The sequence below is a fragment of the Bufo bufo genome, chromosome 6 (assembly GCF_905171765.1).
Source record: "Bufo bufo chromosome 6, aBufBuf1.1, whole genome shotgun sequence".
Classification (NCBI taxonomy): Eukaryota; Metazoa; Chordata; class Amphibia; order Anura; family Bufonidae; genus Bufo; species Bufo bufo.
Window position 1 is genome coordinate 93,128,358 of NC_053394.1, and position 17,997 is coordinate 93,146,354.

At 44.0% G+C, this 17,997-nt stretch overlaps 1 protein-coding gene across 1 annotated transcript; it reads left to right on the forward strand.

The window, feature by feature from the left end:
* Positions 1-1,327: 1,327 nt before the first annotated feature.
* On the forward strand, positions 1,328-8,688 carry CISD1 (CDGSH iron sulfur domain 1). The gene is made up of 3 exons (XM_040437067.1): positions 1,328-1,489; positions 6,142-6,344; positions 8,290-8,688. The coding sequence occupies exons 1-3, from the start codon at positions 1,465-1,467 to the stop codon at positions 8,377-8,379; spliced, it is 318 nt and encodes a 105-aa protein (XP_040293001.1). The 5' UTR covers positions 1,328-1,464; the 3' UTR covers positions 8,380-8,688.
* The last annotated feature ends 9,309 nt before the right edge of the window (positions 8,689-17,997 follow it).

A 17,997-nucleotide genomic window follows, 5' to 3' on the forward strand; every position in this document is an offset into this window, starting at 1 on the left:
TACAGTGTCCAGTCCCTGTCTTTCTTTTTCTGAACGGTCTTCTAAAAACAAAAATTATATATATATTGATATCCAAAGCTATTAAGGTTTTGTTTACACTGCTTATTTGTCCTATGATGAACACCAATGCACCCTTGCCATGGCTCTGTCGGATGTCTGTCATGGCGTCTGACCCGATCAGCACTCCCATCGATAAGGTAGCTTCATCACCAGAAAATAGCACCGGAACTACACAGTTCCATCCACTGGTTACTGCGGCGCTGCTCCCATTCGCTTCCATTCATGAGAGAAGCGCACTTCTGGTGCCTGTCTCCAGCACTGGAGCTAATGCAAAATAGCTTATTGGCTGGAATGCTGGAATCTGACACCGAAGGCCTGTCCTAAGGAGAGGTCATTAGCACTGCAGTCCCGGAGAACCCTTCTTCTGTTTACATCTATATCTTGGTTTCTGCTTATAACAGTAACCACAACGCAGTGCCGGATCCGTCACACGATGGACACAAACAGTGCAGTGATGGATCCTCCACACGCCAGACACCAGCGGCGTCTGAGGACTGCAAAATTATTTCTGTCAAATGTGTTACAGCTGTGAACAGTCTAATTCTCCCACCCTGTAATGATAATGAGGCGACCCTGCTTACTCTTACCTTGTCTACACAGCAAAGTCTGATAGGTGAGCTATAGAAAACAGGAAGAGTCACACTATTGCGACTGCTGCTGTGGCCAGTGTGAATCAGGAACACTTCAAGATACTTTATGTGGCTAGAATCACCAAAACATTTAAAAATAATGTAAATCAGGGAGTCTTTATTCTAAAGATGTCATTTTTCTCATGATACATATAAGTATGTCTCTATAGCTCTGGGCTGGCCAACCTGCGGCTCTCCAGCTGTCGTAAAACTACAATTCCCACCATGCCCTGCTGTAGGCTGATAGCTGTAGGCAGTCTAGGCATGCTGGGAGTTGTAGTTTTGCAACATCTGTATCTGGAGAGCCACAGGTTGGCCATCCCTGCTTATAGCTGAAAAGGTGAGAAAACCTCAGTCCTGAAATCCTTGTAGTTGATTATATTTTCAGCCCCCCTTTGACGTCTTTTCATGTAACAACTCTTAAAAAAAACAATCCCTCAGCTGGTGTCTTGCCAGAACTTTAAATGGCCACTACAGCTTCCAACTCTGTCTGCCCAGAATTCCCTCTCCCACTCTGCGCTAGAGAACATATACAAAATTACAAGGAAGCCATTTTGTTGTAGCCAACTGCACTATCTAACCTGGATGAGTCGCGCGAAGTGCGGACACATTGACGTTTTCTGTTACCACCTGTCTTCCCTCTTGTGCTTGCCTTTGAAGCGATTAACCACATGTCTCGGCTCTCCTCCTGAAAGGTAGTACTTAGCGCAGGAGACGTGATAGGGGCGCCCAGTGTCCTTGAGATCCTAGTGCAGAGCGGAGGGCAGCTGGAGACATGAGCTCTACCAGCGGGGTGCGAGGTAAGAGGGCAGTGCGGCCCCTGCTGTTGTGTTCGGCTTACTACACTGACTGCTGGTCCTTATCACGTGTGCTATAGTAGTATAGAACTGCAGAGCAGGCTGGACGCCTGTGTCACCCCTGCTGTGCTCCCAGCATGCACTGCGAGGGCCAGGGCTTGCTGATAATTATAGTCCTAATTTAAAGAAGTTTTCCACAGCCCTCTATGAATAAAACAACCAATAAAGTACATAGTACCGTATGCCAAGCTATGGCTTCTATACCGCGGTATATGGTACGCCTGCCAGCAGTTTTTCATCAGAAGTCAATTTGGTTAACAGCCATAAAGCTTTGATCACCGCATGTGCTATTTAATTTTCTCCCAATATGTCCCCGCGCTCTCCAGCCATGATCCCTGTAGTAATACGGATCTGATCCTCACGTGCAGCAGAACTTATCGATCCAGTGTTGGCCCAGGACCGAAGTGAAGCCTCGGAGGCGTCTTAAATCCCGCCAGTGGTGGCTGAATAATATATCGCCGTCCTTTACACGTTCCCCACTTGATTGCTCTCTTTGGGGTTGCATTATGGGTTTACTAATCGCTGTGTACCGTTTGTGCCAAGGTTTTCTAGACATGGCGAATAATTTCACGCAAGATGAAAGGGCGGAAAAGAAGCCAGGCTTGCCAACCAGAAATGTCTTTTTTTTTTATTTTATTTTTTTCAGAAAACTTATCCCAAAATCACAGACGGCCCCAAAAAATGTTTTATGGACAGATTGGAAAACCATAATGAATGATATAAAGATTAGAAGTGATGTCTCCAGCTCAGAATACGGAGAAGAACTCCTAGCCAGCATTTACCGTGAGCTGTAAAATGATAATTACCACCCAAATAATCTAGTCAAGAACCATCAGCCTAAAAAAATAAAATCACAGACATCCTATTATTTTTTTATTTTTTTTTCATGGACATAGGAAAAAAGTCTCCTATTTTTACAGACTGTCCAGAAATTTCTGGACGGTTGGCAACGATGAATGAGGCGCTGGATGGCGCCTATTGAAATTGACAGGATGTCTACATGATCTGCTGTAAGGCTATGTTCACACTTTGCAGATTTGTTAAATGTTTGCTTTATCTGAATGGGGACTTAGAGACATTGACAAGCTTGCTGCAGTCACCGGCCCGTTCAGATGTATAGAAGGGATGGAAGTTTCTGTAACAGGTCTGCCGAGTGTAAGGCTATGACCACATGGGGCGCCTGCGCTGGGGATTTTCCACCAAGGAAATGTGTGTGGAATATCCACAGGGTTTTAACCAAATCTAACACTGCATAAAAAATCTGCAGCTAAATCCTCATGTAATTCATTTAGTGCAGCAGAAGACGTCCAGTGCCGACAAGAGATGAGTGATGGCTTCATCTTATCAAGCAGAGATCGGCTGCGACGTGGTGTCCCCGAAGCTTGGGACACTCCCCAGGCTGTATGATTGACCGGGACTGACATCTTGGCCCTGATGATCTTGACATCAAGCATGTTGAATTGCAACATGCCCTATCCTTTTGTTCTCAAGGCAGATAAGCTCTGCCAGTGTTGTCTGGCAGGGGCTTTTTCCCTTTTCTCCATAGAGTGCACACGCATCCTCGGCCGAATAGATCACACATGTTTATGGGGAGTTTGGTGGGAGAGACTATATAAAGCCCTCCAGTGTGACTCCTCATTCAAGAAGGGGTATTATGATTATGCTAAGTTATCCTGTATCCACAGGATAGGGGATAACTATTAGATCTGTGGGGGTCAGACCGCTGGGATAGGGGATAACTATTAGATCTGTGGGGGTCAGACCGCTGGGATAGGGAATAACTATTAGATCTGTGGGGGTCAGACCGCTGGGATAGGGGATAACTATTAGAATTGTGAGGGTCCAACCGCTGGGATAGGGGATAACTATTAGAATTGTGAGGGTCCAACCGCTGGGATAGGGGATAACCATTAGATCAGTTGGGGTCTGACCGCCAGGATAGGGGATGACTATTAGATTGGTGGGGGTTCTACCAGTGGGATAGGGCATAACTATTAGATTGGTGGGGGTCTGACCAGTGGGATAGGGGATAACTATTAGATCTCAGGGGGTCTGACCACCAGGAGAGGGGATAACTATTAGATCTCTGGGGGTTTGACCACCAGGAGAGGGGATAACTATTAGATCTCTGGGAGTCTGACCGCCGGGATTGGGGATAGCTATTAGATCAGTGACCAGAATACTCTTTAATATCTGATTATCTCAAGCTGACAAATTCTGTGTAGTCTCCAAATTTACACAGTTCTTTAGCAACATAGGAGTGAACACAACATGGAAAACATCACTGTGTAAGGGCTCGTTCACACAAACGTATTTTGCGTTCCGTATACGGGCCATTTTTTGAGTTCCGTAAATGGCCATTCATTTCAATGGTTCCGCAAAAAACAAATGTACTCCGTATGCATTCCATTTCTGTTTTTTCGTTCCGTTCAAAGATAGAACATGTCCTATTATTGCCCACAAATCACATTCCGTGGCTCCATTTAAGTCAATGGGTTCGCAAAAAAACGGAACACATACGGAATGTATTCCGTATCCGTTCTGTTTTTGCGGAACCATCTATTGAAAATGTTATGCCCAGCCAAATTTTTTCTATGTAGTTACTGTATACTGCATCTGCCATACGGAAAAACGGAACAGAACCAAAAACGCTACTGAAACAAAACTCAAAAAGTGATCCGTTAAAAACTGCCTGCAAAACACTGAAAAAGCCATATAGTCGTGTGAACAAGCCCTAACCCGGCACGGTCCCTTTTCAGGAGGCTGGGAAAGGTGGGTGACTATCACTTTAGGAGCTGTAAGGGGAGCCATGTGGGGTCATCACCCAGCTTTCCCAGAAAAATTTTGTAAATTCTTTTTATTTTTTCAATTTTAGACTGAAAGGCTCTTTAAGAACCAGTAATCTACTTCCCTGCCTCTGGTCAGGCTAATCCAATGTAGTAGGAAGCCTGGTAACCTTTAAGACATTGGACTTTGTAATATATTTTCCGGGCTTATATGAACTGCACAGAAACCCATTGTTGTAAGAACTGGGTGAAAACTTACATTCCTTCTGCCTGCGCCTAGACTAGCTGCCTGTGGGCTTTCTTCAGGGCTGGGTGTGATTAGTCGCTCGCTTATTACTTGGTGTCTTGATGATAAGTTGTCATGTCGGCCTTGAAATAATCATCAGAAGATTGACGTTTTTCCTGTGAAGGGAGGGACCCAAGTCCTGTTTCTGAATGACGTGGAAGTGCGTGTGTTGGTTCACCTCTTCATTCACTTCTATGGGACTGGCGTAGACAGTGGTCCATAAGTCCCATAGAAGTGAATGGAACAGTGGACCAACGTGCACTACTGCTCCATTCAGATGAGGGGTACTCGGGGACCCTCCATTTTTGGGATCACTAGACATCTCAATGGTCATACTGCCATTGATTCAACAGAAGATGGACTCTCTGGAGCCGTTGTGGTGGGGATCAAACAAGTGTGAATCTTTCGCTTACTGAGGTAAAGGAATTTACTGCCGGTTACATATTGACAGTCTATCCTCAGGATGGGTCATTAGCAGGCATCCTCAAACTGCGGCCCTCCAGCTGTTGTAAAACTACAACTCCCACAATGCCCTGCTGTAGGCTGATGCCTGTAGGCTGTTCGGGCATGCTGGGAGTTGTAGTTTTGCAACAGCTGGAGGGCCGCAGTTTGAGGATGCCTGGTCATTAGTATTTCATTGGTTGAGGAACGCATTCCTGGTACCCCTGGAAACAGCGGAGGCACTCAAGCAACCACTCTGCCCTCTTCCACGATCCATTACTTACATGACCTTCTTGCAGCTCAGTCCCATTCAATAAATGGGATGGATCTGCAGTATCAAGGCAGCTGAGTACAGGATTGGCTGCAGCGGCCATGTGTTGTGCAGCGGCAACCATGCTTTAACAAGCAGCAACAGCAAGACTGACAGCGCAGAGATCAGTGCTGGAGAAAAAGGTTAGTATAAGGCTACATGCACACAACCGTATGTGTTTTGCGGTCCGCAAATTGCGGGTCCGCCAAAAAAAAACGAATAACATCCGTATGTCATCCTTTTTTTGCGGATCTATTGTAAATTCCTAAAACGGAGAAGAATAGGACATGTTCAATTTTTTTTTTTTTTTTGTGGGGCTACAGAACGGACATACTGATGCAGACAGCACACGGTGTGCTGTCCGCATCTTTGCGGACCTATTCAAATGAATAGGTCTGCATCCTATCCGCAAAATGGGTCTGCATCCTATCCGCAAAAAAAAAACCTGAACGGACACGGAAACAAACAACGTTTGCGTGCATGTAGCCTAATATCTCTTGTTTTAGACCATTCAGGGACTTGTCTGAGATTTTTAGGTTTGATATTGTAGGATTATTTTAAACATAATTAAAATCTTCGATATACCTGCGTTGCAATATTTGGATAAAAGCTAGATGGCTACAGAGGGGCCGTCCTGTATCTAGACGAGGCATTCTTCTGTTTTGACTTTCCTGCCTGGAGTATCCCAATTGTGTCCAGATGTATACTATGGGGATATATACGTCACTATGAGGATATATACGTCACTTTGCTGAACCTTTCTCATTGGCAGAATGGGCCTGTGCAGGCGCTTTGGCTGTCGGAGCTGCCGCTGTCGGATACCTGGCTTACAGATCACTCTCCTGCAAAGACAAGTGCTGCAAATCCATGGTAAACCAGGGCATACAGAAAGACAATCCTAAGGTTGTACATGCCTTTGACATCGAGGACGTGGGTGATAAAGCCGTGTACTGCCGTTGCTGGAGATCCAAAAAGGTACTCAAAATAAATATCCAAAATGGCACAAAATTGTCGTCCTTTAGGTGTGATGGAAGAGGTATTCAGCGATCTTGCATCTGCTTGGCGTTTGTTCTCCCTGTGTTTTGTGGGGTTCCTTTCACCTATATCCACCCTCAAAGGCATGGGAATAGGTTATTGGCTTCCATGTGGTCTTATGTGTGTGTCCTTAGATAGGAAAATCAGATTGTGAGCCCCACTGGTGTCATGGCCATCTTTATAATGTGCTGTGGAGTACGGTATGTTGCCATCTTTTTCACTGGTGCTGTTCTTTAGCAATAGCACAAATAAGAGCTCTTTCACACGAGCGGATCCTGTGCGTGGAATCCACTGCGTGAAAGAGTGCCAAGCCCCCATCCGGACAGCAGAGACACGGAGCACTAACATGATTGATAATGCTCTTTACCTCTGTGACACTTTTTACTACAAAATCACAGTGACAACTTTCTCACTGTGATTTTGTTGTAAAAAGATCAAAGAAAGGCCCAGAGCATTATCAATCATGTTACTGCTCCGGGTCTCTGCTGTCTGGAACGGGGCTTGACTTTCACGCAGCAGATAACCTGCATGGCATCCGCTCGTGTGAAGGAGCCCTAAGATTAAGCAGTTGCACACGTAATCAAACCCCCTGCCCCTAATTGGGACATTTGTTGGGGCAGTGACTCAAAAGTTTACTGGCATCTGCTGGTTCCTAGAAATTTTTCGGTCTCTTCAGGTCTGGTGAGTATGTGAAGATACATGCATAAGTGACGTGTGAACTCTGCACTTTATCATTTTTTGAAGGTACTTGAATTGTCCCAGATTTTTTTTCTAACATTGGTATTGAGCAGCTCCAGTGTGAGCTGAAGCCTGGAGTCCACTCAAAGAGTCCTCCTAGTCATGAGCTCCTGGTTCTGCCAGTCCCCTGACGCTGATTGACTACTCTGTTCCTACAGCAATCAGTGGCAGAGGGTGGAGACGGCCAGGAAGCTCACGGGTATGAGGATTCCAGAGTTTGTGCTTTGTATTGAGTGGACTCCAGTGCTCGGCTTGCTCTGGAGCTTCTCAAGACGGATATGTCCATTCAAGTGACCCAGTATTTTGCTCAGTGTATCTGCCAGCAGTTAAGGAACCATAAATCTGGTGACTGACTCCCTATAATTCATGCCATCAGCCAGGATAGAAGGCCTCCATGTATTAGAATAGAAAGATTTGGTTTGGTGTCTATGACTTTTTATTTAGTATTTTAACGTAATTGTTTTCCGTGCAGCTTTTTTTTTTCCTGAAAGGGACCCTGTCAGGGGACTCGTGCTATCCTAACCATGTGGAGCATGAAATAACGACTGGCTCCTTTATCATTCAAACACTGCAGCATTTCAGAGAAAAGGTTGCATGAAGAGAAGTGTCCACTGGGGGGCTCCCCTCTGGCAGCACCCTGACTAGTCGGTCACATCGATTGGGTAGTTCATTGACGGGCTCCCAGTGGAGCTGCCCAGCAGACACTTCTCTCTGTGCTGAGGCATTTCGGAGTAAAATATAGTTCATTGTAATGAGGGAGCCTGGCAGTATTGTGTGGTAGGACAGCGTGAATCTGCTGACAGGCTCCCTTTAAGGCCTCACACAACCATTTCCGTTTGGTCTAGAAACTGCGGATCCGCAAAACACAGATACCGGCCTCATGTGCCCTGCACTTTCCCCTTACGCACGTTCCTTGCTACTGTAGAAATGCTTATTCTTGTCCACAATACGGGGTCGTGGAATGGACATACAGATGCGGTCCCATAGAGATGAATGGGTCCGCATCCCATCTGTAACAAATATGGTCGTGTGTCTGAGGCCTAAGTATGATGAATATTAGGGCGTATGACCTGTAACTTTCTATAGAGTACATTTATTGTATTTTACATTCAGGGATTTATTTTTTATTTATTTTTTTGCCTTCCAGTTCCCGTTTTGTGATGGCGCACACACAAAACACAACGAGGAAACCGGTGACAACGTTGGACCTTTAATCATTAAGAAGAAAGAATCCTAAACGATGAACGGCCACGTTAATAATAAAACACCATATCAATCATTGCTCTACAACAGAGAAATCCCTCCTTCCAGCAAAACCCACCACCCGTACCTGTCATCTGCCTAAACTGTTAAATCCTGCCGTGGTGGAACTTCTTGTCTCTTCGACTGGCAGGGAAACAGAAGCTTGATTTATTCTGTACTTGCTTGAAACCACTGTATGAGCGGGGGCCATTACTCAGGTGGGCACCTGCTTTCCTTTCTGTTGTGAAACTCTGACATTGGAATGTAAAACTGATACCTGGACAATAAATGACGTCCAAAAGCTGATCTGAGTGATTTTATTTTTAATGACAGAATCTAAGCAGCGTGTGGAGATAACAATAGGTGGTGCCTTATAAGACCTAATACCACAGCAATTACACAATGGTGCAGGTGCCATTACAAGTCAATAGTCAGATAATTCAAGTGCAAAACTTAGTGATGAGGCTAACCTTCGCGATAAGCCACAAAATATTGGCGCAACAACAAGGAGAGAATCCCCAGAATTAACAATCCAGCACTTCTTTTATTTATGCAGGATGGAAATGTCACATGCTGCTCAGTCTTGGGATATGCCTGCAGGGAGAGACAAGGAGGGTGTCATAGGGCAACTTTCTGCAAAGACTATTTAGGATCTTGGTTGCAGTCTAAGAGACAAATGAAAACCTTAGTCGCTATACGTTCACACAATTTTATTTAATAGAGAATGGAGTAACTAGCACATTTTTAAATCGCTTAACTTAAAAAATCTGCCTGCATCCACCTGAAAAAAGCTGTAAAGTCATGGCCACTAGGGGTCTCACTTCCACTGCCTGTTGTCCATCCAAGATCCATTCCTAGTAAGACACAGAAGACTGCTCACAGGAAGCTAGCTGAGATCCTGATCCTGATAAAACAACTGCTTCTGAACATAACACGAGCCTCCTGTGTGTCTGTGTGATTTATCCCTCCTTGTCAGCTTTCTGAGCTCTGTAGAAGAACACACACATAGTGGGAAGTGAAGTGATTGCATACAGTTCAGGCAGAAGAAAGACACCCTCTGCTTCTGAGTGAAATGCATCTAGCTGTGTAGCTGAAAAGGGGAACAATATGGCTGACTTTAGGGAAGCTCAAAAACACCAGTTCCTTCAGTTATGATTGTACAAAGAAGCACAGCCATCTAAATTCGTAATTCAGGCTTCCTACCGACACCCCCTGCGGCCAATCAGGGTATTGGTAGTTGCGCTAAACACTATCAGCCTCGCTGACGAGGCTGATAGTGTTCATGCTGCAATTCTTATTTTGGCCACCAGATGGCAGTCCAGAATAAGAAATTAGCAATTTTCAGTCCAAACTCCATTTTTCAAGTTAAAAAATAAAAAAATATAACCATTTAAATCACCCCCTTTCCATATAATTAAAAAGTAAATACCTAAATAACAAATAAAAACATCACCACGACCAAAAACTCCCATACTATAAAAATATTTTTAAAAATTCCAATATGGCGTAACAGAAAAAATGGTCAAAATGGCTGATTTAGCCATTTTTTTCATTGCTTCTCTTACCCAAATTTTTTTTTATAAAATGTGATCAAAAAGTCACGCACACTCCAAAATGGTATTAATAAAAACTACAGCTTGTCCCGCAAAAAAGAGCCCCTAAACAGCTCAGTAGATAACGATAAAGTTATGGGGTCAGAATATGGTGATGTAAAAATACATTTTTTGTTTTAAATTTATTTTTACACTATTTAGACATTTAAAAAAAAACTATACATATGGGGTATCGGTTTAATCGTACTGACCCAGAGAATGGAGGGCATGGGTCAGTTTTTCCACAAACTATACGCTATGGGAACAAAACCTGTAAAATGGTGGAAGAATTTTTTATTTTTTTCCCAATTCCACCCCATTCAGAATTTTTTTTCACCGCTTCCCACTACATTTTATGCCATAATTAATGGTGGCATTTGAAAGTACAACTTGTCTTGCAAAAAATAAGCACTCATACAGCTATGTGAACAAAAAAAAAGTTATGGCTCAAGGAAGATAGGGAAGGAAAATGCAAAAACGAAAAAATCTCCGGTAGTGAAAGGGTTAAGGATGACCTCCGTACATATACAGCGGAAGTCTGGGGTTTAAACATGGTGCCAGCTCGGATGCTGAGTGGACGCCATAGTCGCCAGCTGCCTTATGTTTTCATGGCATCTGAGCTATGAAACCCAAGGAGTTCTGCGAATGTATCAAGAGCCATTCAGAAAATAAAAACTGATTACAAGCAATGTTTCAGTATTATTTAATATTTTTTTTAAAACTGTAAATATGTAGTCTTCACAATCTCCTCTTACTCTGCCAGATGCTGTAGTTGGCGATACTAACATCAGAAACTTGATGTCAACTGTGATAGGCAATGTGGGGACTCGCTCTGGTAGACAGGATTAGCGGACGTAGTATAGAGGCTACAACAAGTTATTTGGATCAAACAGTTCAGTGTTTTATTCACACGTAGACAAGTGACAAAACAAAGTCATATTCAAACAAAAAGTCACCTTGGGGTGTTGGTGGTAATTCACACCATGCGGCAATTCTGCCTCAAAGAGTCCTTGCTGATAGCAGCATCAACCTGTGTTCCCGCCAAACAGGTAGCAAGCCTTCAACACAGAGACTCAGTTGCCTATTTAAGGACAGCCAGCCCAGCTGTAGATGTCGGGAGGAAAATACCTGCCTCCCCAGACAAAACCCCTTGCTGTGTCACATCCCCCCCCCCCCTTGTTCAACCCTGAGGGGGTGAACACACGCCAGACAGTGTATCCGGGACAGTGCATCCGCGTTTCCTTGTAACCGGCCTGCCCTGTGTTCCACCGAAAGCGTAAAGTTTTGTAAGGACAGAAACCATCGGGTGACTCGGGCATTCCTGTCCTTGGCCTGGCATTTGAGAGGGGAGTGGTCAGTCACCAGGCAGAACTTTCTTCCCAACAAATAATAGCGTAGAGACTCGAGTGCCTATTTGATAGCCAGGTACTCTCTCTCCACTATACCTGGTCTCGGCTGGGGTGAGCTTACGGCTGAGGAAGACAACAGGATGCTCCTCCCCGTTGACTTCCTGAGACAGTACAGCACCAAGGCCTACTTTGGAGGCATTAGTCTGTACTATAAACTCCCTTTTGAAGTCGGGCGTCGCCAAAACTGGTTGAAAAAGCCTCTTCCGCCCGCTCATCCCAGCGAACCATCACTAACTTGTGTTCCTTCAAGAGTCCTGTCAAGGCCGTGGCTAGAGTAGCAAAGTGGGGAACAAACATGTAATAGCCCACCATTCCCAGGAATTACTTTATTTGCCTAGTGGTGACAGGTCGTGGCCAATTCTGTATTGTCTCTATTTTGTTCACTTGGGGTTGATGACTCCATGCCCAATGACATACCCCAGGTACTTACAGGTGAAACTCGAAAAATTTGAATATCGTGCAAAGTTCATTTATTTCAGTAATGCAACTTAAAGGTGAAGCTAAAATATGAGATAGACTCATTACATGCAAAGCGAGATATTTTAAGCCTTTATTTGTTATAATTTGGATGATTATGGATTACAGCTTATGAAACCAGAAAGTCACAATTTTGAGGTACCCTTTGCTCAGGGGGTATGGATTGATTAGCTGACTAGAGTGTGACACTTTGAGCCTAGAATATTGAACCTTTTCACAAAATTCTAATTTTAAGCTGCATTAATGCAATTCCTTTTAATTTGCAGTACTGAAATAAATGGGTTAGCGGTTAGGCCAGCTTTCCGAAGGGAGACCACTACACCCTGCACTTTGGGTAGGTGACTTTCCCAGTCGGTACTGTGGATGACAATATCGTCCAGTTAAGCCGAAGCGTACCGATGATGTGGATGAAGCACAATGTCCATTAGTCGCTGAAAAGTGGCGGGGGTGCCATACATACCAAAGGGTAACACCTTTTATTGATACAGCCCCTCAGGCGTGATGAAGGCAGTTTTCTCTTTGGCCGCCTCCGTTAAGGGCACCTGCCAGTACCCTTTTGTGAGGTCCAAAACAGAAAAATACCAGGCTTGTCCTAACCTCTCGATGAGCTCATTCACCCCGGGCATGGGGATACACATTGAATTTGGAAACCTCGTTAAGTTTTCAAAAGTCGTTACAAAACCGCAACATCCCGTCTGGCTTGGGTATCAATACTATAGGGCTGGCCCACTCACTTTATGACTCCCCAATGATGTCTAGCTGCAACATTAGCTGCACATCCTCCAATATAGCTTGTCGCCAAGCCTCGGGCACCCGGTATGGTTTTAATCTGACTTTTGCCTGAGGGTCAGTGACAATGTCATGCTGGATTATGGAAGTGCGTCCAGGGATGTCCGAGAACACATCCGTGTTCCTACTAACAAACTCCCTGGCCTCCTGAGTCTGTTTAGAGGAGAGGCTGTCAGCAATTTTTACTGTGGCAGCCGCCTCTCTTGCATCAGACAGAGGGGCCGGGACCTCTTCTAGAAAACCCGGCCATGGGCTGTCTTCTGTACAGGTTTCCCTATCTTTCCACAGTTTGAGTAAATTCAACTGGTAAACCTGCTCAGGATTTCGGCGCCCTGGCTGGTGTAGCTTGTAGTTTACATCTCCAATTTTCTCGAGTACCTTGTAGGGCCCCTGCCACCTAGACAGGAACTTACTGTCCACGGTCGTCACCAGAACCAAAACCCGATCACCCGGGTTAAAGATCCGGACCCGGGCCTGCCAATTATAGACCCGACTCTGGGTTTGCTGAGCTGCCTCTATATGTTCCCTAACAAGAGGCAACACTGTCTCTATCCGATCTTGCATCTGGGTAACGTACTCAATGACACTTTTATGTGGAGTGGGTTGTTGTTCCCACGCCTCTTTGGCCACGTCCAAGAGACCGCGAGGGTGTCTGCCATATAGCAGTTCGAAGAGCGAGAACCCAGTAGAGGCCTGGGGTACCTCTCACACTGCGAACATGAGATAGGACAGAAGGAGGTCCCAGTCCTCCCCATCTTTAGACACTACCTTTTTCAACATATTTTTTAAGGTTTGGTTAAACCATTCTACCAGACCGTCCATTTGTGGATGGTAAACGGATATCCGTAATTGTTTTATGTGCAGCAACTTACAGAGTTCCCTTATCACCTTAGACATAAAAAGGGGTCCCTTGGTCGGTCAGAACCTGTTTAGGTAGTCCTACTCGGGAAAACATCTCTATTAACTCCTTAGCTATGAGTTGGCCCAGGTATGTTGCAGTGGCACCGCCTCCGGGTACCGAGTGGCGTAGTCTAGAATGACTAAGATGTGTTAATGCCCTCTGGCAGACTTCTGTACTGCGCCTATGAGGTCCATAGCTAGTCGGTCAAACTGTACTTCGATAATCGGGAGAGGTACTAGGGGACTACGGAAATGTGGCTGGGGGCTAGTTATCTGGCAGGTCGGGCAAGACTTACAAAACTCTTACACTTCTTTGAATATGCTGGGCCAGGAAAACCGCTGTAGAATACGATCCTGAGTTTTCTGCGGCCCAGATGACCCCTGAGAATGTGTTGGTGGGCTAGATCTAACACAAGCACAAGCTTGCGATAAGCCTTGGGGGCTACCAACTGTTCAATAGGTTCACCAAGTAGTTGGTTTACCCGATACAACATATCTTGATGAACCACAAAATGAGAAAACACTGACTCTGCCCAAGGTTGTTGTGGTTCACCATCTACTATTAACACATTTTCCCAGGCGCGGTATAGGATTGGGTCCCGACGTTGGACAGTACCAAAATTAACCCCGGAGACATTAAGGTCTGCCAATTCAGGACCAGGCAGCAAGTCCTCCATGTCTCTCACCATCACACTTAGCAGGGTTGTCTCCCCCTCTTCCACCGAAGTGGCGGTCACCCCTACCGCTGGCCTTTCGGTCTCAAGTTCCCATGGTTCTGGTCTCCCCCCTGAACCAGGCTACTCTGCTAGGGTTACCCCTGTCTCATGGGTATCAGTCACTCTCATAGCAGGCCACAGTGCCGGGAAGTCTCTCCCTATTATAAGTTCATAATGTAAATTGGTGGTGACTGCCACCTCATGGGTCCACCTGCCGGCCACCGTGGACAGAGACACCAGGGCGGTGGGATAGTCCTTTAACCCCTTAAGGACCCTGCCATTTTTTACCTTAAAGACCAGGCCATTTTTAGCAAATCTGACATGTGTCAATTTATGTGGTAATAACTTTAAAACGCTTTTACATATCCAGGCCATTCTGAGATTGTTTTCTCATCACATATTGTACTTCAAGACTGTGGTAAAATGGAGTCAAATAATTTCATTTTTATTTATTTAAAAAAATACAAAATTTACCCAAAAAATGTAAACATTTGCAAATTTACAAATTTTAATTTCCCTACTTTTATAATAGATAGTAAGACCTTCAAAAATAGTAATTACTTTACATTCCTTTGGGGGTTACATTTCCAAACCCCAATTTTTTCATGACGAGTTCAGTTATGAAGTCACTTTCTGGGGCTTACATATTAGAAACCACCCATAAATCACCCCTAGAAACTACACCCCTCAAGCTATTCAAAACTGATTTTACAAACTTTGTTAACCCTTTAGGTGCCCCACGAGAATTAAATTTCAAAATTTCACTTTTTTTTTGCAGATTTTACATTTTAATCTATTTTTTCTTCAACACATTAAGGGTTAACAGCCAAATAAAACTCAAAATCTATTACCCTGAATCTGGAGTTTACAGAAACACCCCATGTGTGCTCAAAAACCGAAGTATGGGCCCACAGCAGGCTTCAGAGTGGAAGGAGCACCGTATGGCTTTTGGAGAGCGGATTTAGCTGGAATGGTAATTGGGAGCTTTGCCGCATATGGAGACACCCTGAGGTGGCCCTACAATGGAAACCCCCAAAAAGTGACCACATTCTGGAAACTACACCCCTCAAGAAATATTTCAAGGTGTGTAGTGAGCACTTTGACCCATCGGGCGTTTCACAGAATTAGGAAAAGCTTGGCTGTCAAAATGAAAAATTACTTTGCTTTACACCCACATTTTTCACTTTCACAAGGGGTAACAGGACAAAATGCACCCCACATTTTGTTACCCATTTCCCCCTGAATACATCAACACCCAATATGTCAGGCATGGCCAACCTGCGGCTCTCCAGCTGTTGTAAAACTACAACTCCCACCATGCCCTGCTGTAGGCTGATAGCTGTAGACTGTCCGGGCATGATGGGAGTTGTAGTTTTGCAACAGCTGGAGAGCCTCAGGTTGGCCATCCCTGCAATATGTGCTCAAAAAATGATGTATGGGTGCATGTCAGGGTCCAAAAGGGAAGTAGCGCCATAGGGCTTTTTGAGGACAGATTTTGAAGGATTTGCTTTTGTGAGCTATGTCGCATATAAAGACACCCTGAGGTACCCCTAGAGTGGAAACCCCCAAAAAGTGACCCCATTCTGGAAACTACACCCCTCAAGGAATATTTCAAGATGTGTAGAGATAACTTTGTCCTCAAAGGTAAATCATAGAATTGGCTGTGAAAATGAAAAATTTTAAATTTTTCCAGAAAAATTGACTTTAGCCCCAAATTTTTCACTTTCTTTTTTCACCCCCTAATTTATTTCCCATTTTCTCCTGATTGTAGCAATACCCCATATGTGCTTGTATACTGCTATATGTGTGTACCACAGGGGTCAGAAGGAAAGGAGCACCAAATGGCTTCTGGAAGGCAATTTCACTGGAATAATTCAAAGGCGCCATCTTGCAATTAAACACACCCTGAGGTAACCCCCAAAAAGTTACCCTATTCTGGAAACTACACCCCTCAAGGAATATTTCAAGGTGTGTAGCGAGCACTTTGACCCATCAGGCGTTTCACAGAATTAGGAAACGCTTGGCTGTATAAATGAAAAATTACAATTTTTTTCCTGAAAAAGTTGCTTTACACCCACATTTTTCACTTTCACAAGGGGTAACAGGACAAAATGCACCCCACATTTTGTTACCCATTTCCCCCCCGAATACGCCAACACCCGATATGTGCTCAAAAATAGATGTATGGCCGCACAGCAGGCTTCAGAGTGGAAGGAGCTGAGTAAGGTGGCCCTAGAGTGGAAACCCCCAAAAGTGACCCTATTCCAGAAACTACACCCCCGTATGAACATTTTAAGTGGTGGAAAGGGTACTTTTTACCAAACAGGTGTCACAGAAGGCAGAAATACTAGAGAGTATTTCAAAGCACACATTTGTAAAAAGTAAAAAATTACTAGCAGACCCCAATTTTTCACTTTCACAAAGGGTTAAAGGAGAAAATGCACCCCATATGTGCTCGTAGCCTGCTGTTTTGGCGCACAGCAGGCCTCTACAGGCAAAGTGCAAAATATGTTTTTTGCAGGCCTGAATTGGCAGACATAAGGTTTAGCTGCCATGTCGCATTTGAAAAAAATTTCCTGAGGTCCCCAGAAATGGAAAAACCCCAAGAAGTGAACTAATTTCGGAAACAGCACCCCCGTATGAACATTTTAAGTGGTGGAAAGGGTACTTTTTACCAAACAGGTGTCTCACAGAAAAGAATAAGTAGTGGTTGTTGGAAAGTGGATATTCAAGCGAGGTGGACTAAATCAGATATAAAGTGGAATACAGTTATAAGAAAAAGTATGTGAACACTTTGGAATGATATGGATTTCTGCACAAATTGGTCATAAAATGTGATCTGATCTTCATCTAAGTCACAACAATAGACAATCACAGTCTGCTTAAACTAATAACACACAAAGAATTAAATGTTACCATGTTTTTATTGAACACACCATGTAAACATTCACAGTGCAGGTGGAAAAAGTATGTGAACCCTTGGATTTAATAACTGGTTGAACCTCCTTTGGCAGCAATAATTTCAACCAAACGTTTCCTGTAGCTGCAGATCAGACGTGCACAACGGTCAGGAGTAATTCTTGACCATTCCTCTTTACAGAACTGTTTCAGTTCAGCAATATTCTTGGGATGTCTGGTGTGAATCGCTTTGAGATGCTGTGGTATGACCTCAAGAATCGGGTTGAGGTCAGGACTCTGACTGGGCCACTCCAGAAGGTGTATTTTCTTCTGTTTAAGCCATTCTGTTGTTGATTTACTTCTAGGGTTAGTGTTAATGGTGGTCAGTACAAGGACGTCTCTCTTGTCCTTGTACTTAACCCCCTAGGGACACAGCCTTATTTCACCTTAAGGACCAGGCCATTTTTTGCAAATCTGACCAGTGTCACTTTAAGTGGTGATAACTTTAAAACACTGACTTATCCAGGCCATTCTGAGATAGTTTTTTTGTCACATATTGTACTTCATGACACTGGTAAAATAAGGTCCAAAAAAATTATTTTTATTTTTTTAAAAATACCAAATTTACCAAAAATTTGTAAAAAATTGCAAATTTCCAAGTTTCAATTTCTCTACTTCTATAATGCATAGTAATACCTACAAAAATAGTTATTACTTTACATTCCCCATATGTCTACTTCATGTTTCGATCAATTTGGGAATGATATTTTATTTTTGGGGGATGTTACAAGGCTTAGAAATTTAGAAGGAAATCTTTAAATTTTTCTGAAAT